Consider the following 23,175-nt stretch of genomic DNA (forward strand, 5'->3'; position numbering starts at 1 on the left):
ACATGACTGTGGAGAAGATGCTTGGAAAATTGAAACAACTTTCAAGAAGTAAAAAGGAAAGAAATGGAAAGAAACAATCCAAGATGTTTACATATATTAATTCATTTATTTATATTCTCTGCTTTTCAGTGTTGCACAACTTCTACATCATATTAATTCAAAATTAATATTATCTTTATGATCTATGACTTAGCAACTTTTATACACTCAAAAGTACCACTAACTACATATGCTCTACCTTCCTCCATTCTTTAAAATTAATGCTGAAAACATAAGAAACATGTACATGTAAGGTTTTAAAGTACAGTTCTTTGGTCAGGTACAATTTCCACAGTTAAGGAATGTACTCTGATAGTATTTTACCCTCAGCAGTAGCAATACACAGCAGCAAGAAAGGTGATTCCTATGATATTTTACAGGAGTCATGACTGTATCTTAGCTTAACATGGCAAAACTAGCATGATTTGACAGACAAGATCAAAAATACATTGGTTTTACACTTGTGTTAATAAACACCAAATGAAGTAAAACAGCAAGTGGTTTCTTTGCAGAGAGGACCTTTGTTCCAGTCTGACAGTGCTGGATTGGCAGGGAAGAGGGAGACAGCAGAGCAGTAGAATCACAGTAACACTGCAGCACATATTAAGTTCAGTGTTACTTAGCAGGATAGTGAGTGACTCTACAGATTGATCCAGAGCAGTAGAATTCCAAGTCTACTACAGGCATTGGATATTCACCAGCTGCACACAGAAAGCCTGTGCTTCCAACACTGGCACCCCATTCAGCAAGAGTAAATATCTCTCCTTCCCAACTTATGACATGAAAAATTTCTAACACTTGTGTAACATAAAATTATATCCTTTAATGTTTTAAAGACATTATCTATATTCCACACAATTCTAACATTTCTTTTAGAGTTAGGAAGTCCTAACATATAAGATGAAATTATTAATGCTATATGTTTAAAGTGTCCTAAGCAGTGCAATGCCACAAACAGCCTTTGGCTGCATTTCTATGGCATGGGATGGAGGGAGGTGGCTGGACCATCTCAACAACGTGGCTCTGTGACAATGTCAGCCACATCAGTCCTTTTATACAAAGATAATTCCTTTAAAAATTGCCTTAAGAAAGAACAATTTCATTAAAATTAGACTTCGATCTGAAGTATACGTAAATAAAAAACATTGGCTGACACAGTCAGCATGGCTCAGTTTGGAACATGAAGTGCTGTGTGACTCTCACTCCAGAGCAATGACCTCTCACCTTCACATATCCATAAGCAACACAATGACACAAATAATACTGCAAGCAACACCCTACTCTTCCTGGGTTGGTATCTTTTCATTTTGCCTTCTGCGGGTACTCTGAAAGGCATGAGTTGACAAACATTGCTCCAGAACTAATACTTCTGATTCATATAAAACACAGATACAACACAGTCACATTTAATTGACTTTCAGTCCCTGTGCAATTTAAGTTAAACGACTCTCCTCAATATATTTTTAAACTGTAAACTACACTAGAAAGACACAATAATTTAATTAATTTCATTACTTTTTAGCTGAAGTTGCCTGTGAACTTGTATGTAACAAAATCAGTTACATTTCTCTGGCAAATTACCATTAACTGAAGACAGGGAACAGACTTCAAGTACTTGAGGACTAAGTCCACTGTCCCCAGGGCAGACAAGTGAGCTACTAGTTGAAAGAGGTAATCTCCAATTACCAACAGGCTGCTAAAATGTGCCTAAGAATCTATCTGTTCCTATAAATTAACTCCGTGGGCTTTGGTCAATTTTGGTACAATTTACCTGGCAAGTCTCCGTAATTCTTTCTTCTCCAAGAATTGGATTGGGAGCAGCATTTCAACTGGACAAGTAGCCAAACTGCAATAAGCTTCTGCTTGAAAATAATTTCATAAGAATCCAGCTCTTTATGTGATTTGAGGCTGTTTAACATAGGAGAAAAATGTGCTACTTGATTCTGAACCAGCAGGAGCCAGTTGCTCCTTAGTACAGGCAAAAAGTTGGCAGAATTTTCCAGTCTTTTGCTCTTACGGAAGTAGCAGCTTCTCATAGTTGCTGAACTCCTTCATATACTCAGAATACATCTAAAAATGATGTGGCAAACCATGTATCCTGCCATAATTAGCGCTTCTTAAAGACAGTTTTTCTCTTGAAAAGCTAGAAGCAAGTTCCAATAAAAATTTTTCTTTTAAAAATATTTCATTACTCTTATTAATGAATAAACTATGTTAAAAACTTTTGGATGCTATACTCACTACCTAACACTCTGTGTACAAAAGCAGACATATAAAGACAGAGCACCTGACCTTGCTCAGGTGAAAAGAACTGAAAGTGGTTTCCTGGATCATGGTACTAAAGGCATCATGGTATTTAATCCCTTTCACAGTAAGCTTCAAGCCTAAAGAGCAGTTAGGCTGCCTCTGGTAGCTTTCACTAAAAAAGATCATTACAGAACATAAAAATTCTAATCCTCAAAGTTATTCTAATTTCCAGCCTAAATTTTTATCACAGCCAGTTAATTCTTTTGCAAACACTGCCTTAAATATTAGGAAAGCTTGCCTCTCTTCTCAGTTCTCATCCAGATACATACATTTCCTGTGTATGTTTGTGCACAGCTGACAATCACTTTTACTCCTTGGAATCCTGCCAAATGACCAGTTCATTGTACTGCCAATTCATCCTTCTTGAACATCAGTGACCAAAACATTGTCTAATCTGTTTCAAGACTGAACAATAAAGGCAACAATTGTCCTTCCCACTTACATGAATGACCATTACAACTGCCCTAAGAATCATGATTTTATATTTGTTTCTGCTAGTTCTAGAAAAGTGCAATGTGTAGAGGGTGTATTCAAGTTACAGCAATTTTATTTCCCTCCTTTTGAACAATATACATTTGAAAAGTAAGTTTTAAATTACACTGGATCCAGTACACCCGGTTCCACTGTCTTGTAGATTTTGCTCAGAAAGACTTCCACCTTATCATCACCCAAGTGACAGATGTCCAAGATGCAGATAATATGTTTGCCATCGAGTTCCTTCGCTGCTTTTACAATTTCATCTAGAAGTTAAGGAAAGGTAGTTTTAAAAGGTGTTTGCTGTATACCCTGTATACAATAAAAAGGCGTATAGAATTGATAATGTTTTCCATACAGTAATGTGTATATGTTCAACCTTCTTTCAGCGAAAAATTTTATTAGTAAATTCCATCACATCACAGAAATGACAGCATCAGAATTAGATATTAGTTTGAAGTTTGGATATTAAAATACTGTCTTCAGAGGATGAGACCAGCTCCAGCAAAAACTGCCTTGAAAGTTCACTATTACAGCAATTTACTACAGCTGGTGAAATAGAATTTACATATCTTTCCCTGAAGAGGTGAACCATGTCTGACCTACACCAGAGATTTCTACAGAGGATTAACTCTTGCACTGAAAGATAAAACAAGAAATGATAAATGATTATTGTCAGTGAAAGGCAGTCTCACCTGAAAGAGGAAAGGTGTCACGAAGCCTCCCACTGCTAGTAGCCTTCTGCTGGCGTGCAGTGATACAACTCATACAAGACAATAATGTATCATTCTGAATGTCTTCTAGTTGAAATAAGTGGGGATTGTCAGGGCAAAACAGTGGAAGAAAAGCAACATCTATTGCTATGTCATGGTTTATACCTGTTGAAGAAAAATATTTTATGTTAGCAGAAAACTTCATATTAGCACATCAGCAACTTTGTGCACCACTTCTCTTTTTTTTAAACAATTGCACTGATTTTTATATGTTCTTCATCCATTAGTTAATAACTAATGTCTAAAAATATGTTTTTATATATGATTATACACAAGCACATTCAAAATGATATGATGTTATAAAATACTATGGTTTAAGGCTAACAATGCTGATAGTTCAGAAAACATTAAACTTTGGAAGCCATTTCATCCTCATTTTAACTTTATCTGCAAAGGCAGAGAAATTAACTTCACAACCAGTGAAACTATGCAGTGTGCAATGCAGTGCTACTTTCATCTTCAATATAGTATTGTCAGTCCCAGGATTCTAATGACTTCAAATATTCAAACACCTTCTCTGCAAATGTCCCTTAGCAAATAATGGAAACTTTTAAATTATGGGAACTTAACATGAGCATTGTTAAGCAAGGCAGTTTCTGTCTCCTTTTAATGGGAAAACAAAATCAAACAGATTAATAACCCTCAATAAAGCTAGCAAACAGATACACATGAACTTGCAAGTTTATATTTTAATAAATAAAAATCAACCAACTGACACTTCATGTTAACCAGAAGCAGCATGGAGCAGTTAATGACTATGGCTAAAATACAGCCCTTCATTTTCTGCCATGGAAGGAAGGTACTTTAGGAACAACGGTATGAAAAAACCAACTCAATGAGAATAATGCTGAGAAGAAGCATTTATAGTTGTCTTTTTCCTTTTAAGAATACTAACTTGTTTCTGATAAACACCTCTCCAGCAAAAAGCAAGCTGACAAGTGCAATTGAATAATTTGCCTGATTATGTCAAGTTGGAATAGCGAACAGGACTTACTTCTAACTTAAATAATCAACAGTTTAAGGACTATGCACATTCTTCAAATGACATTCCTAGGATTATACAAAAAACTGAAATTATACGAAAAGTGATACTAGAAACAAGATATTCAGGCATTTCATTGAAAGGTATGTTTAACGAGAATTACAGCTTTCTAGTAAAAAAATTACCCTAAATGAGGACTCTAACAAAAATCTAAAATGTCAGTAATTTTTCAAACTTCAGGAAATACTCAGAATCAACTGATTCCTTTAGAGAAATTAATTCAGTTTCTGATGAACTTACACTGCTCTTGCTTAACCCTTTTTACAAGGCAAACTACTTACCCAGAACTGTCACTTCGTAATACCCAAGGCCATTAGCACTTTTAAACTCACTGATGTTTTTATCTGTCCTGGCTTCTGTTGGCTGGTGCACTGCTGCATGAAGGTTGTACTGTTGCATAAGTAAGTCTTTGTGCACATAATCAAATTTACATGGGATACTTTCTGGGAAAATTTTGCTGTGATGAAAATAATTCATTAACTTGTCTTTCACTTGTGCCCACAGGTCACTCTGCCAGGAATCACAAGTTCTTCCAGTCTCTTCAGTTTCAGGTATATCACTCACTCCTTCTTGGTCTATTATAAGCACAGAAAACATTTAGTTGCTTATATGATTATATAATTGTATCACTCCTCTGTTAAATAAGAACTACATTTCATTAGAACATTTCAGTTATGAAGACACGGCAGAAATTAAGAACATTTCAATTATGAAGACATGGCAGAAATTAAAAAGGCCAAGAGAAAATGTGAGGTCTTATGCCATAAAGTGCTTCTGAGGTACTAAACGAACTTAAAACTTGTATAAAGATACACTGATAATTTACTGCCCATAATGGGAAACAATCCAACACTGTCCTTTCAGCCATCCCTTAGAACACAGCAGAGAAAATTGAGTAGAATGACATTGATGATACATTGCTACAGTGGTTCCCCAGAGGCTGATGCAGCCAGATGTACAGGGAAACTGTCTTAACAAAGGTTATAAGGAGATCTTTGTTGCCTGGTTTGGACCTGAAGAAAAGAAGTAGTCTTAAACATTCTAAGGTTAATATAACAACTATTTTCAACGTACCTGTGCAGTACCGCAAACTGTCTGACACAGCCTGTCCACTTTTATCTTGCACAGTATGTCCATGTTGATATTCATCCAAGCTACAAAAAGAACGTTATAGTGTGTATACATACATATATATCTATATATATATCTTTATTTATTTTAAACCTAATTAAACTCTATGCAGCAAAAGACAGATTTCTAGTGATAAATGATACAAGCTCGAGTGAATGAGCTGATTCCTTGAGAGCTGTATACAGCAGCTTCACACAGTGAAACCTACTGTGCTCAGTAAATTAGCTTAGCAGAGTTTAGGACAAGTCCTGCCGGATTCCTGGCTTTGGGAAACTGATGGGGAAGGATTTTACACTCACAGCCCGGTGTCTGCTGCCCTCTACCGGCACCTGGCAGAAACACCACGCGTAACACGGCCAAACATCACAGGTGATCAACAGGTGACTCGACCTCAAAAACCTGGTGCTCAACATGCGGCTGCACTGTCCTATCATCTCCTTCAGCACTCAAAAGCACAGCATGAATGGAGCCATGTCACCACTCTGGAATCCAAAATGACAGAAATGCCAAATCTGTATTTTCCTGTGGACATACTGTCCTGTTGTAATGATCAGTTCAATGAAGCAAACTAGGTATTTGTTCGACTTTCTTTTTTTAACCATAAAGTTTTGAATTAATGATAAGAAACTATTCTTTATCAATCTCTAACAAATAACCTAGGATATTATGCAGGAGAAAAACATAAGAGGCAATCTTCAAGCAAACATGGTAAAATAAGCTCTTAGGCCCATTTATTCCTTCCTTCTTTGATCCATTTCTCTTATTAGAATAAAACTCACCATGATGTCTGAAAAAACTTAGGGAAAGGCCTATCTTGATTATCTTGCATCACAAAAAACTGCAACAGGTAAGATTTGTTAAGGTACCATTAAAATTCCAGACTATCAAAGTAGTTAATAATAATTACAAGATACAGACAGTAAAAAAGGAATCCTAGATGAACATGCTGTTTAGTGGACCATACTGTATTTCATAAGGATTCGCAGGTTTTGTAAAAATTTTTTCTATTTCATACTAGGGTGTATCTTGAAAATTTCATGTCAACATTTCGTAACAAATGGAAAATATCTAAAATAGTATCTAGTGAAAAGATAAAAGGAAATACACTGTGGGTTTTGAGTATGAAAGTCTACTTTATGAAATGCACTCCCATCGTGGATATATCATCACTAAAGTGACCTCCTTGTGATGTCCAAATCTAGGCACAAAAGAATCTTCACTTAAGCAGTATGACCTGTGCAACTACTGCCCACAAAATTAATTTTCACTTTTGAGATTTGGACCTGTCAAACACAAAATGAAACCCCAGCACAGTCTTAAGAAAGGCTTGCTCAGAGACCAATGTGTCAAGTTAGATACATGCCAACTCCTCATTAAAGCAGAGGAATAAACCAAGTCATACTGCTGACAAGTGGATACCATGGAAAGTGGATATCATGTTTCTTTTTCTTTTAAAATTGTCCAGTTTTGGAAGTGAATAGGCTCTAATTTAAAGCAAGTAGAGTCTCAGGAAAATATGAAAAAAAATTGTCACAATTTTTCCCCACTTCTTTCACAGATCTGTTGCTGGGATAATTTCTACCTGCCCAACACATTATTCCTACAGGCCTGCTTTGTGCTGGATGTATGAACAGCCTAACTCGAGCTAGGCCTGTAAGGGAAGCTACTTGTCTATACACATAGTCCATGTGCTTCTTTGCCAGCCACTATGTCTGAAAAGCACCTGAGGCCACCCCAAATCCTTCCATTTACATTTGCTCCTGCTGTTGTACACCAAACACCCACAGCCTATTTTACCCGTGCCAGCTTTAGGAGAACTTGTGCCCTGCCAGATTTGCTGTTCCCAGCCTGCATCCTGCAGACCCCCCTTTTCACAGATGCCCACTTGCAAAAAAGCCTTTATTCACTATTTTCAGATACATTGATATTCAACTTCTCAGTCATTTTACTTCAAAGTACTGTCATCAAAAATAACATCAATCAAAACATATAGCAGATCAATATTTTCAGAAACTATTGGGAAAATAAGCATGTCCCATGCTTCACACCTATTTCCTAAGCACTGGGACTAAATGTGATAAATGAAATTAAGAAATAAAACAGTTAAAACTCGCAGCTACGCCCAAACAATGCAAGGAAGTACAGTGCCTCAAAACAAGACAACAGAACATCCCACTCACTGATAGAACTGGTAAAACTTATTTTGTAGACTGGTTTGAAACTAACTGTTCTGATACCATTATGGTAAACACACATCTACCACAGCAAGTAACAGAGAGACCAAATAGCCTTTTATGATAAACTTGACAGGACTACACAAACTGATTTTTGGCATCTACTGATTTCTCCCTGGCAAATTCCGATTTATGTCAAAAAGGGCTGTGAAGGAAACATCACAGTCTGTGAAACTTTTGGTCCTACAAACCTCAAGCTGAATTTCCCTATACTGTAGAGTGCCCACCCCCTAGCTGTCACATCCATGGGAAGGAAAAAGGATAAAAGGGTCTACATGACAAAAAATATAGAAGTGAAACTGCAAGGATAGAAGCATGCATACAAGTTACTTTCAAGCAGTATGGAGTGGGAGCACATAGTGCAGCAGCAATTCCATGGTAACATGCTAAATTTACAAAGATTAAAATTCCAAGAAAACTACTGTGCTTTTTTCCACTTCCACATAAAAATAACCCTTTCTGAAATTCCTGATCTTTCTCCATTCACAATCACTTCATTCTCTATAAATTAAATTACTTTGGAGTACATTGAGTGCTTCAAAGTACCATTATGTGGAAGATCTTGACTATCAAGGATATAAATATCAACAATAATACTAAATTACCCAGTTTCCTTGTTCTTTCTGAAACCCTTAATGATCAAGTAGGTTACCTCAGAAATGCAGGAATTGTGGCTGTCAATAAAAAGCCTCAAAATAAGCTATTACTGCTTAAAAAACCCAAAAATGCAACCATGTGCTGAAAATAACATACAAAAAACTTGATGCAGAATAGTTTAAGTTAGAACATGTACTTCAAAACGTATCTCTACTCTTGGATTCAATGATCATTGTGGGCCCCTTCCAACTCAGAATATTCCCTGAAATATGTGAAGTTTGTTAAAACTACTGCTGTTATTTAATCAGCATATTAAAGTATTTCAGTGAGAGCTGACATTCTGCTACATCGAAGGAACAGAAAACAATGCAATTTTAAGGTATGTCAGCTAACTTCCTATTTTTCTTTGGCAATTTGGAGAATTCAGCACAATTCTATAGTTAGTTACAGAAATATACGAGTTACCTTTTAATTATACAGAGTGAAACAGCTTTCCATAATCCAACACAGACTTTCTCTTCCTTTAGCTGGGGTTCTAGCACTAATGGCATAGAGTAGACACACAGGTAGTGAGGAGAGTAGCAGATTGAGAAAAGCAGAGAACAAAGTAAACATGCCTTAACTTCTGGCTTCACCTAGAAGAAATGGGGAGAAGACATTCTTCCCACCCTCCCCCCCGCCCCGGAAAAAGGGGAACATTTCTCAGCAAGCAAAAGAAAACAGGATTCCTTACAGTCAAGGAAAACCTGATTTTCCTATAGATTTGTACCACAGTCCCTGCAAACTCCTGCACCACCTGCAGAACTGTAACCTTAAAGCCAGGTGATGCTTTTAACGAACCAGCTGCAAAGTCAGGTAACCGTTTCTCCTAGAAAACACAGTTTCTACCAAAAGGACCAGGAAACAACAGACACATGGGTTCAAAAGAGCCTCATTTATCCCACAAAAAAAGCTGTTGCAAATTAGCTTCCAGTAAATGTGTTTCAAGAAAATAGGCATGCTTGTAGGGGAGCAATACTGGCAGAATGGTCAACAACTTTGATCAACTCTCTCATTACCACTGTTGCCCTATTCCTAGCACCATGATTCTCAGGTTTAGGGGAGAAAAGAAAGAGATGCTTAAAAAAAAAGTAAACCAAAAAGGCAACTGAGCTGTATATGTAGTTATGACACAAGTCCAGATCACTGCCAAAATACACAAACATCCTAAATTACTGACACCAAGGAGTTCAAATATTCAAGTTGCTCATGTTCTGTCTGGAACAAGTGACAAGAATTTACGGCCCTTAAACAAAATGCACAAAGTAAAGTAGCTTGTAGCCCCGGACTAACAAATAAAAGCACACATTCAATTTCCTTAATAATTTCGCTCTTTTAGTTATTTCAGTAGGTTCCAGACTTGACAGGGCTCTGGATTTGAAATTCCAACCTGGACTTCAAAAAACCCACACCTTCTCTGGATCCAAACGGAGTTATGTAACAACTGAGTGTTGGGGAGTGAAAGAAGCCAGGGGTGTGGCTTTCCAGTGACAACTATACTTACACCTCTGTAGCCTCAAGAAAAATGTACAGCTCAGCCACCACCAGAAAATCCATAATTACCATGATGAACCTCTGTTACTATATATTCCCTTAGCAGTAGTAGTGGCAATATAAGATGTTTAACAACACACTCAAAATTATGTTTCAGATATATTTAGAGTCAGTGTAGACAAGTGAATAGAAAATATTAAACTCTACCCTCATCTGTTCTTTAATTTCACTTCCATACAGATACCTGATCTGTAAAATTTTTACTTTAAATATTTTTGTTTCATTATTGAAATTATTCAACACAATTAATTTCACAGGACTTACCCAAGTTTTCTTCTTACAGTCCGCGTAAAATAGGGGTAAGATGATACAGGACTAACAGATGTACCTCCCCTTAAAGTAGGAAATTCACCATTATTTTTAAGTATCTATTTAAATGGAAATTCACAAAGCAAGGAACTTTGATGTTTTTCTTTCAGGCAGAACTAAACTAAGATACTCAAATGCTGGAAGTTTTCATATGGAATAGAAACCACTAAGTCTGCTGTAACACTGCCAAGACAACTTCTATTCACCCAGGTTTTCTTAATACTAAATTTTTATTCAATCCTAATTATATTTTTTTTTTAATTTTCCCTCAAAATATTCTAAATATCCACCCTCTTCACACATTATAACTTATGGATGTGAAAAGTCAAGAAGAAAAATATACCCTTTATAGCATGAGAAATCCACTGCAAAAAACCCAGATGTGACTGGCCTGACTTTTGAAACATTCCACCTGTCAATGTATACACCAGGCTCTCAATAGTAAGTATGGGTGTACTAGATTTTACAGAAGTGTTGCAACAAAGGGCAATCTTATGCAAGCAGTTACTTTACTCCTGAATCTAATATAGTTGTATGAGACAAATTACAAGTTATTTTGAGCCCTTAGGTTAGGATGACCACCATCCACTTTCCTTTCTGACAGCAAGTTACAGCTACATGCAGTACACCCCATTACTCAGAAATCAAAAATAAGGTGTGTTTGAAATTAAGGAACAGGTATATCTGATTCTGCATTTTCAGTCAAGATACCTGATTTCCTCACACCCCTGTAACCATTGTTTGTTCCACAGCTATGTCACTAAATTACATTTGGTTAAAGTATTAACTACTTTTATTTCAAATCTGTGAGCTTAGTAACAAAGTAGTATAAGTATTAATCAGAAGAGAGCACTGCAAACCTGCTTTAATTAATGCTTCATTAGCATGAACAGTGTAATTGTCAGCACCTGATGCTAGGAAAAGTACATAGCTACATTTTAAAGAATAAACTGTATATGCTTTTAAAGCTCTCTCATGTATTTTCTACAGTCTGGGCTCTGGCCTAATTTCTGTAAACACTTTTTGGAAGATCCACCACATATTTACGAAGAAAGCTTACTGTTCTGCATCTCTACTGAATCTGTGTGGTGTCTTTCTCTTGACTGAACTCCCCTTTGACAGCAGAGCTTGGTGCTGATGTTCCCCAGGAGTGCAGGGTGGCCCCAGGAAAGACTTAACTTCTTCATTTTTTCCCTTGTCAACACAGTCTTCTTTGGACACAGAAGAACTTCCAAGAGACTGAGAAGTATCTTGCTGCAACAATAGTTAATTGTTTAAGACTTTCAATGTGCTTAAAGCTATTGTTTCCAACTCAAAAACCTGCAAATTTCTGACAGTCTCCTTATATCTAGCAGAAATTATCTTCTAATCATATTAATAAGGTAAATTCTGTCTAGAAAGTGACAAGTAAGCCTGTTGCAGCAGTTGCCTCTCCCACACTCCAATTTACATCAGGTGATCAGTCAAACTAGCAACTTTTAAACAGTCACAAGTTTTACAGAGGACTGCCAAAATACTTTCAGAAAAGCACTGAATCACTGCTTTTCAAAATTTTGCTCTCAAAAATCAAATTAAGAGACAATGTAATTAGGTTCTGAACTCAAATGCAAAATTCTCCATTCTAATTACAATCATAGCTGCTTAAGTGCTATGCCATTATCTCTCACACGCTGTACCTGGACAAGTTCCCCTCCTGGGGCTTCTTCAGCTGCATCTCTACAGCTTATGTATCTTATGGCACTAATTATTCCCTGAACAGCAATTCGCTTGTGTTCTCTGTAGTGCAGGTCTTCAATCTCTTTCCCTATTTCACCTATGGGTTTCAAAATCGATTCAACTGCAAAAAAAGAAATTTCCAGAATCAAGTTTTAGAGAAATATAATACCAAAATTTCTGAACACAAGACTAACAGAATGATTTATTTTACTAAATACTAAATTTATTTAAACTTAAGGTTTTAAAGAATTCTAAACCTTTTTGTTATCCACATCACACGGAAAAAAATTCAAACAATAAACCTTTTAGCTCATAAGCATCCATTAGGTATGCATTATCAGACACCACAATTTCTGTTTCAGGTGAAATTTCCAGCTCAATGTATCCCTCAGAATAACTATTTTTAATTTTGATTTAGCAGAATATTCAGAGTAAAACTTCTGGGTATATCTGTAGCTCATGTAAGCTTCTACAATTCTCCTGCAGCTAAAGGTATGATATTTTCTGTAAGGTGAGGATTTAGCCTGTGAAACATCTAGTCATAAAAGAGAGTTTTTCTTGGAGTAAGACTGACTGAAAAAGGCCACAAATCTTACAGATATTTGATATATGATACCTTCATTGTTTTTACAGTATTTCAAAAAGCTATCAGGAGGTCGTGGAAAAGGGTAATAGCCACCGATGACAGTTTTCTTTATTTGATCAGCTTCACTTTGCGATTTCGTCCACTGAATGAAGTTTTTCACTTTGGCATCCTTGGTGTATGGCTGGCCCTTGTGCCACCCTTTTAAAACAAAAATAATCAGGTATCAAACCAAAGCAGGTTACTGAAATCTGCTCTCATTTTGAAACTTCCCTGAACACTACACAGAAAAAATAAACTAAGAAAATCTTGACTAAAGAGTACAAAAGATGTCTTTTGTCAAGAGTCTTTTACAAAATGAGTGCCTTGAATTCCTTGACTACACTTGCATTTGACACTGAAAGTCAGACAAATGTTAAATAACAGAAAAAAATAAAACAACTAACGAAAAAGCTCCTAGAAAAGGAAAGCTGCAAGTGTTTTTTAACGTTTTAAATAAGTGGTAATTGCCATTGCTACCCTATCAAAAGATTAACAGTCTGACAGAATTAGTAAACATATGTCTTAACCTAGTAATACTTTTCATTAGATAAACCCATTTCAATGCCTCAAAAGAATGCCATTTGCCTGGTTTTTTTGCAGTGATGTTTCATTATTACCTCATGGTCTGCACTGATTATTTTGTTGTAAAAAGAAAATACCCTTTCCAAAGAAATACATGAGAACTACATAAAACTAGAACTAGTTTAAGTTACCTGTAATGAATATTTGACTTTCATTTGAAGTCGTAAGGTAAACTGTCCTGGAAGGATTCTCAGTGAGGTCCTGGATCACCCTCATCTGTGTACACACCAAGTATGTCACTGGAGAAAAAAAAATCTTCATTTTTTTTTTCCTGATAGTTCATTGATTTTAGAACGGCAAGACTGACACATACTGGATTAATTTTATTAAGTGCTCTAAACAAGACAATTTAGTTCTTGACCCTACAAATGTTTCAGAATGTTTTGACTCTCCATTATAAATTGCATGGAGATGTAATTAAATCTTCAATTTAATTTCAGCATAGGTATTAGAACTAAAACATGAGATACTTCTTAAGGATAAAAAGTATAAAATCATGAGAAATTACGACATGCCACTGCAAAATTTCTAAACAGAGTTCAAACTCACTCTTTTGTTAATATCTCAGTTAAACACTGGAATGTCGTTCTTTCCCACTTCCCCAGAACACTTGAGATGAATGCAGCCATATTCTTAGTAGGGCTGTGCAGCTGGTGCTGCATCATATGATATAAAAAATGCACATTGACACCAACCAGTGTTAAAAGAAGGATGAGTGCTTGGAGGAAAAGAGAAAGAAGGCAAGAAGAACTATTTAAAGCTCTTTTAAAATCCTTCATTAAGGATTCCCTAGTTTGAAATTTATCAGTCTTAGCTCATGTGTGATAACTAACACAGCTGGGTGATAATTGCTGTTTGGGCAAATAATACTGGTTCAAAAAAATGAAGCTTTTCCACTTCCACCTCTCTCTTAATTCAATCTTCTTATATTACTCCTGTCTATAAAAAACCAGGTATTTACAGGTCAAGAGGAACAAGAGATTTGACCAGCTGCTGCCTTTAATTGCCTCTGATGCAAGTGATGTTGCCCCATGTGCTGCTTAACTTTTTGTCTGAAATGAATGAAATCAGAGGAGCTCCAGGCCCAGCTGTCCATCTAATTGTTTAAACTAACTGACAGACTGCAATTTGTAAGGGTTTCAAATATTTAAAGTATTTTTTACTTTTTAAATTTTAACTTCTGATCAACTACCTTCTGCTTGAGGAGATAAATCGTGGCATTTTTGGCATTTTTTTTTATTCAGTGGCAACTAATCTCAGAATTAGAAATTCGCAACTAACTAGAAAAACATTATAAATAATTATTAGTAAGTATTATAGAGAGATGAATACTTGGATGAATATGCTCAAACACATCTGGCTGAGAAGTTGCAAACAATTCCAGTATGAATGGTTGGTCTGAGGTCCCATCAATGGCATGTGCCCAACGATAGAGCCAGAAGTCTTCACTGTGTTCTATATAAACAAATATTAAGAAATATGTATAAGCATTTACTCAGAAATTTAGAAACTATTTGATAAATTCTCAAAGTCATATTTATAGAAAAACCTCTTTTTCTGGCTCGCTCAGCCCTTCCTACAAACGTCACAAGACCAATAACATCACAGGAATGATTGTTTGGTAAGTCATCCAGTTCTGACCTAAAACCAAAATAGAAGAAAGCTGGGTAAGCTTTCTCAGAAACTTTGCAAAAAGCATTTCCAATTAACATTCACTGTAAGGTAGTGTAATTTAAGTTCCAGCTTGATAACCAACAAAATTCTATTTTACCTTGTGATAAACCGATATTTAACTTCAGGCAATCCCCACTCTGGCTTAACCATTTCTTCTGGAATAATATTTATTTCAGTAGGAGGATCTCGAACATTAAGGCTAATTTCTGACAAAGAAAAAAAAAGTCAGTAACATTTAAAGCATGAATACAAATTATCATCATCATCGTTGTTGTTATCGTAAAAATGTAACAAAAATAACAACAACCCATAAAGAAACCAGGGTAAAGTTTCTTAAAAATTCCAACTTTGTGAAATTATTAATCAATTTCTCTGACTTCAGGTTTTCATCAAAATAAAGTACGGAATTCAGGTACAGCATTCAACAAAGCAATTTTATCATCTAAGGAATGTTAAACTTTCCAACTGCCTACATGAGCCAACTAGTTCAATCCAGACAGTATTTTAACAGAAACTAATCCAACCATACTGATTAGATACAAAGTACTTTTTACTAGCTTTATTGTCAAATGTCATTAAGGTCTGAAACTGATGTGCAGACAACAAAGTAAAACAGAACTAGCACATGAGAATTTCTGTATTTGATGCCAGTCCAGGTAATTATTAATAGGATAGAAATACACCATGGCCATGGAGGAAAACAAAAGGTCTTCTCATACCTATTCTATAGCACCTGAAAATTTTAATTTATTAATCAGATTGTTTAGATACTAAATTACAAACATGGTGGAGCACTGGGGCAAGCAAGGTGTTCTTCAACCAGATTAAAAAATACAGGAAGAATGGCTTCAGCTTCTAGAATACACAAGGCAGTACTCTATGGTCTCATAACAGGACAAAACTTGCTGGTATATAAAAGACAGATTCTGATGAAGTTTCTTGGGTTTGAGTAAGGGATTATTCAAATAATGCACCTAGAAAAGTAATTGCATAGATATAGATAATGTATACAACTGTTTATGTAATTATATCTGGCGCCTTACCCTGGCAGTGCAACATTAGAAAGGTGTTATCATTCAAGTCAGACCCTCTACTTAGGAATATTCTGTAGGCTTCTGCTTTCTAGAAATTAATTTGGAGGACAATTGTGGTTTTGCATATGGTCTTCTAGGACAGTATCGCTGAGAAAATTCCTGAAACAAAACTTTCCCATGCATCAGAACTACCTATCAATTGTTTCATTATTTTGAGATTAGATGAAAGTCATATACTCAAATCAGGATTATATCATAGGATGAGTCAGGAGCTAAGGTCAGTCCAGGCTGTCATTAGTGCCACACAAATACAGTGATGTGTGAAATTAAAACGTGCTCTCTGCCTGGCAGTGGAATTCAAGGCATTGGTACTAAGTTCCAAAGGTTTTAGGTCTTGCAATGGCACCTCTCAGCACATCCCACAATGCTGCAGCTGCAAACAAGGGCCAGCGATGCAGAGCTACTCCACAGAAGTCTAGGGATGTGCCTGAAGCATAGCACCTTGCAGGACTCTCCATTTGGAAAACCTTTAATACTGGGGCCTAGATAACTCTGCAGATATATTGTACAGTATTTGCAGGTGAATGGTTCTAAGGACACACTGCCAAGTTGGGATCTGATGGAATTACAAATTGGATATAAATGAAGAAAAAAGTAATTATTACTTAAGCGATTCAGTGTAATTGAAACCTGAAATTGTCCAACATTGGGCATATACAGAGATACTCAGTGAGGTAATAAATTTCACTTCATCTGAACAACAAAAAAAAACCCTCATGCAAAGAAAGTTGCACAAAATCCACGTTACAAATGCTCTAAAATTTGTACTGGATATTCTGTTCTCTTGAGACTCACTTCTTATAGGACATATGGTCATATCATCCATTCATGCATCATGGGATTATGTACATTCATATCAAGACAAAATTCTTGGCTTTGTGCAAAGAACTGAGATTCTGCACATAGTTTTGTATGAAACAAAGATTTACAGTTTCTGCAGTTTTCCTGTGGTCTGAAAATACACCATGGCACTTCCCTGTGGAGTGACTTCTAGCTCTTCCATTACACATCTAATACCCTTTACAGCCCAGTGGCTGAATTGCTCATTTTGATCTCTTTGTTACCATTTCTACCCCAATAATGCTTGCAAGAAATCAGAAGTGTAGAGTGAATAAGGCCATGAAAATGCAGAGATATTTGCCCATAGAGAAAGTCACCTCAGATGGCATATTTTATTCTGTCTTCTTTGCACAGAAATGTTTTGTGGCAATTATAACTGTTTACAGGGTTGGCTTGTAATTGTCATCACCTTCTCTCACAAACTTCCATTTCTGGCTGAACATTTCTATCTCCTGCCAAGTCATCACAAATACTTCAGACACTGAGATCCGGTTTTAATGCAAATATATATCAGTCAGGGAATATATTGCTTCTAGCAGTGAAAACACTGCTTATTTTTGTGCACTGTAGTAACTCCTTTAGGAAACTGTCATTGTCAATAAGTTATACATACATCATCCTTCACCAACATGCATATTGTTTCAAGAAGTTACTTGAATTGTCTGGGTGTTGGCTGTCATTTTGTTCTGAGTATAAAAGCACAAAATGAGAAAGAGTTCATGTAGAGTGAAGTAGGAGAGAAAAAAAACCCCAAAGCTGATCAAATCCAGTTTGAAAAGGCCATTACTGTTATATTGCAGGACTTGTATTTTGTAGTATAGCTCCTTTGAGTATCTGCCACACTAAATGACTCCCAAGTAAGAAAATGCTTTTTCATAGCCAAGGAATATTCTTCATACACACACTCCCACGGTGATGCTCTTTCAGCACACAGAAGTAATCAATGCAACTTTTTATTCTGTGGAGCTGTGCAGATACTCTGGGCCTTGACAATATACACTAAAATCTAAAGTCAGATGAGGATTGAAAAGGTGGGAGCAATGCACAAGTGATACGTGTATTATAAAGCAGGAAGTAGAATCAGATTAAAATTCAGTACCAGAGGCCTATCTTTATAATCTCAGTTCCTGATATCAGGGATACTTTTTGTATTTCTTTATTTTTTAATTAAAGGTTTTAACTAATTGTGGCAGTAAACTTTGTAGACATGATTCAAATATAAACAGGGAACACCAAGAACCTGGATGCTCAGACACCTTTCAGAGGTACTAATTAAGGATTTATACCTTATCAATTACTCTCAGCAATGGATCACTTTCTATTTTATTTCTATGGAGAACTACTTTGCACAGCTGTATTTCATTGATTCAAAATAGGATTCTGCAATACTTAACCAATTGTAGCAAATCTCTTCATCTGTGAATCCCCTGGGGTGGGGTGTGTTTTAAATGGGTAACTGGTTTTGATGGTATACTTGTCAAGGAGGAGCACTGTGCCAACCTTCATACTGTGATACCATTCAGGACACAATGAATTCCACAAAACCATTGACATCATGCCTGAACCATCAGCAACTTCAAAGTAGGCCTGAAGAAAAAAGAGACAATATACAGTCATCTTTTATTTATTATAATTCTGGTATGTATTTATTTTGGATAATGCACCAGGTACTTGACTCATAAACTATTTCCCTGTTACAAATGTATATAGAGGATATTCCAGAACTTGTACTGAATACTAGAGCTGAAAAAAATCCCCAGTTTTTAAACTGGGCAAATGCTGAATCTGTAACTGAGCAGACCACTAAGCAGTAAAAAAAGATTTTTAAAATAACCCACCACACCTCCAGTCTCCTTTTCCAAGAAGTTCAACACAAAAATATCATAAGTTAAATATATTAGAAAAATGATTAAGAATTTTACAGTAAATTAATCTATCTGAAAGTCACCAGATGAGAAAATCAGGGGCTAGAAATCATTTAAATGTATTGGTTTTGTTTTTTTTTTTTTTTTGACAGGACATACTAACTCCAACTTTCAAAGCACAGAGACAGAAAAGTTTAGGCTGTTAAACTACTAAAACCTCCAAGTATCTCTTCACAAAAAGCTCAAATTTAACTACAGTAACTCAAACACATCCACTAAAGTTTGTACACATATGATCACAAAATTCAGCATCTCCTACTCTAGAGTGCTCAGCATTTTTGTACAGGCAGCATTTTCCATATAAAATAGCTATGAAATAACTTTATGTGCTTACTATATGGGAAAAATTATTTTCAAATATCCTACAGCAATTTTTTTGAGTGTTAACCTAATGCATTCATCCCTCTTTACCTGATAAGGCATATCCATTTTTTTCTCTGGTTTTCCATAGTACCTTAGTCTAGATTTGTGCAGGATTCTCACAAGAAGTGGATGGAAATGCACTCTGCTTCTCCATGTCATTTCCAGATGACCAAGATTAGTCAGTTTGGAGACTAAAGTTAAGGGGAGGGGAAAAGAAAAGACCGAAAAAGAGCATTCATGATTGAACATTTAAGTTTTCAGGAGTAAAGTGCCAGGATATCACATGTATTTTATTAACGTTTCTAAGATTTAAAAAAGCTCATTTGCTGATATCATTCACCAATAAATTCTGTTATGAACTATCTGCACACAGCATAGTTTTGCTTTGGGTTTTTGTTTACTGAGAGTGATGACACATTTTAAATTACACAGAAGTGTTGTCAGATGAGCAGAAGAGCTATTACAAAAAAACACAGGTGTCAGCCTACCAGGGCATGACACTCATGCAAAAGTCCTGTTACACCTCTCTCCTCACCAGGCTTCGTGGAATGGCCTGAGTGCCTCAACACTGACCATATTTTGGGTGGCAGCTTCTAGGTGTGAGCATCCCGCCCCACAGACCAGACACAAGACTACTACTGCACCCAGTGTTTTTGACACCTCAGAAGACAGGGCACAAGCACCACAGCAACATATTTTCAGTCAATGTTTCATAGAGTTTAAGAAACTCTCTCAAAGCAACAGAGAATCATGGAAAGGGTTGGGTTCAAAAGGGTCATCTTGTTCCAGCACTCTGCCATGGGAGGGACATGCTCCACCAGACAGGTTGCTCAGAGCCCCATCCAAGCTGGCCTTAAACACTCCCAGAGATGGAGTATCCTCAAGCTGGCAACTCTGAGCAACCTGTGCCAGTGCCTCACCATCCTGCCAGGGGAGAGGTTTCTCCCACAGGAGCAGGTGAACACAGGTGGCACATTCCCAGTGGGGCCAAACCCAGCTGGAGAATCACCAGGAAGCTCAGCCCTGCTGCACAAGCAATCACAGAATCAATTAGGTTGGAAAAGACCCCTAAAAATCATCGAGTCCAACCCATGACCAAACACCACCCTGCCAGCCAGGCCACGGCACCAAGTGCCACCTCCAGGGACGGTAACTGCATCACCTCCCTGGGCAGCCCGTTCCAATGTCTAATCACCCTTTCTGTGAAGGAATTCTTCCCAATGTACAAGCTAAACCTTCGCTTAAGACTATGTGCCCTTGTACTGCCGCTGGGTGCCTGGGAGAAGAGCCCGACCCCCAAGTGGCTACACCCTCCTGTCAGGTGATTGTAGAGAGCGAAAAGGTCCCCCGAGCCTCCTCTTCTCCAGGCTGAGCCCCCCCAACTCCCTCAGCCGCCCGTCATAGGACTTATGCTCCCGACCCTTCCCCAGCTCCGTCGCCCAACGCAAACAACGGCAGCACCCCTTCTCTGCGTGTACCCCGGGGCGCCCCAGGTCGTCCCTCCCGCACCTCTGTAGCCGCCGCCTCCGGGCTTACCGTCCACATCCACCTGCGCCGGGGGCCTGTCCGGCACCCATACGTCTCCATAGGGATCCTCGTTGTTCCAGAGCGGCAGGTAGTGCCTGTTGTCCCCGCGGAGGGGCTGGAGCGGGCGGTGCCCGTCGGGCAGGGTACCCGCGGCGGCGGTGCCGGTGCCCCCCGCCCGCTCCAGCCCCTCCAGGCAGAGGAAGCCGCGGTTCAGGCGCTTCTCGTCGTAGCGGTACGAGCAGCGCGTGAGGCGAAGGCGCGTGCCCGCCCGCAGACGCGCGCGCTGCACGAGCCCGTTGAGGCGCGGCGCGAGGTGGCAGCGGTGCCGGCGCGCGCCGTCCGCGAGCGTCACGTCGTACCAATATTGGTGGGGGGCGGCGGGCGGCGCCTGCGCCAGGTACCGCTCCACCGCCACCACCGTCACGGCCGGTGGCTCCGCGGGCGCTGCGCTCAGTTGCGAGGAGCCCTGCACCTCCTCAAACACCCTCTGCAGACAGGAGGCCCCGCCGCCCTCCGCAGAGGCCGCCGCCTGGCTCTCTTCGGCGAGTTCCGGGGTAGGGTCCTGCATGACAGCGTCCTGGCCGCCACTCCCGGGCGAGAGCCGCGGCCCTGGGCACTGCCGGTGGCGGCGGCCGCGGGTTCCCGCTGTCATGGCTGAGCAGGGGCGCCGCCCCCATGGCGCGCGCGCGGGGGCGGGGCGGGTGCGCGCGCGCCGTTCAAACCTCCAACGGCCGGGGCGGGGGCGGGGACAGCGACATGGGGACAAGGATACCGGGACAGGAAGGCGGCGGCCGGGGAGCAGCTGCGGTCGGGAGTAGGGGCGAAGCTGAGGCCCGGGGAAGCGGTGGGAGGGGCGGCCGCGGGATCACCGGCGATAAGCGGCCGGGTATCGGCGGCGGGCGGCTCCGGGTGTTCCTCCGCTAGGCCGGGGGCCGTGGCTGCTCCTGTGCTGGCTCGCGGCCCTCCCTCGTCGGGGCATTGTGGCGGTGCCCAGGATCGGGGATGTAGGTGACCCCCAGCGCCCCGTCAGTGGGACAGAGGTGGCAGGCCTGGCAGCCCCCTGAGCAGCGAGTAGCGCCTTGGTCCCTCCCTCCCTCAGAGAGTTCTGCTGCACCTGTTCCTGGTTCCATTTAAGTGGATGTGCAGCACTCATCATTGCTTCTTCCTTATCATCAATGTGTTCCGAGTTGGGAGAGTCTTGTGCCAGCTCCTAATATTTTATTTGCCTTTTACATAGTTGCAGTGTGTGGTTAATCGCAGTCATCATTGAAACGGTCTCCTGAGTCTTGTTTGTTGCTCCCATCTTCAGAAGAAATTCTTACTAGTAGTTGCTACGTGTGTGACATTAATATTAATTCTTGTCCCATTGCCACTATCAACTTCTTTATCATACCATAGAATCAAAGAATGCTTTGGGTTGGAAGGGACCTTAAAGGCCATCTTGTTCAAAACCTGCCATGGGACACTTTCATTAACATCGTAAGTAGTCCAATGAAAGCTTAGAGAGATCATGAACTTTGTATTTAGTGTTTTATTAGTGCCTGTATTTTTTTCAACTGGAGGAAACACCTCTTATGAGGAAAGGTGGAGGGAGTTGGACCTGTTGAGCCCAGAGAAGACAAGACTGAGAGGGGATTTTATCAATGCCCACAAATATCTCAAAAACAGGTATCAAGAGGATGGGAACAAGTGGTGCCCAGTGACTGAACAGGGCAAAGGCACAAAGGAGTTCCATCTGAGTAGGAGGAAAAATTTCTTAATTCTGAGGGCAGAGGAGCACTGGAACAGGCTGCCCAGGGAAGTTGTGGAGTCTCTGTCTCTGGAGATACTCAAAAGGTAGCTGGATGAGATCCTGTGCAACATGCTCTGGGTGACCCTGCTTTAGCAGGGGAGTTGCATTAGATGTTCTCCAGAGATCCCCACCCATCCCAGCCACTCCAGCAGAACAGAGTGAGGAGAGAGGGGTAAAAAAAAAAAGGCTAGGAAGAGCAGCAATTTCCAGTCTTTGTAGTGTCACTGGTCCAGATAGCCTTTGGAAATCCATTAAGTGCGGCTGCAGCTTTGGCAGAGCTGGCTCAGGTGCTGGGCCAGAGCAGTTCTTCCAGCATGAGCACAGTTGTATTCTTAGGCTACTGCCTTTATTACTGTGGAGCAGTTGCCATGGGCAAATTGGAAAACCTGTTGCCTGAACCATTTAAAACAGAGCAAAAAACTAGACAAAGGGGTATAAAGCACAAGCTTTTGCTAGCCTTTAGAATTCTCTAGGAATGATACGAGATTATGTATTTTATGTCAAAGTGAGAAAATTTAAAACTAATCAGTCATTTGTG

The 23,175-nt window shown here is 39.1% G+C and overlaps 1 protein-coding gene across 1 annotated transcript; it reads right to left on the bottom strand.

The window, feature by feature from the left end:
• Nucleotides 1-82: 82 nt before the first annotated feature.
• On the bottom strand, nucleotides 83-21,519 carry RADX (RPA1 related single stranded DNA binding protein, X-linked). The gene is made up of 15 exons (XM_032123737.1): nucleotides 20,855-21,519; nucleotides 19,367-19,509; nucleotides 18,425-18,617; nucleotides 15,194-15,302; nucleotides 14,972-15,063; nucleotides 14,755-14,877; nucleotides 13,554-13,661; nucleotides 12,832-12,999; nucleotides 12,176-12,336; nucleotides 11,560-11,753; nucleotides 10,455-10,523; nucleotides 5,710-5,789; nucleotides 4,917-5,210; nucleotides 3,516-3,698; nucleotides 83-3,086 (listed from the first exon to the last, which is right to left on the bottom strand). The coding sequence occupies exons 1-15, from the start codon at nucleotides 21,495-21,497 to the stop codon at nucleotides 2,941-2,943; spliced, it is 2,706 nt and encodes a 901-aa protein (XP_031979628.1). The 5' UTR covers nucleotides 21,498-21,519; the 3' UTR covers nucleotides 83-2,940.
• Between the last annotated feature and the right edge of the window lie 1,656 nt (nucleotides 21,520-23,175).

Source organism: Corvus moneduloides, chromosome 14 (genome assembly GCF_009650955.1).
Source record: "Corvus moneduloides isolate bCorMon1 chromosome 14, bCorMon1.pri, whole genome shotgun sequence".
NCBI classification, from domain to species: Eukaryota; Metazoa; Chordata; class Aves; order Passeriformes; family Corvidae; genus Corvus; species Corvus moneduloides.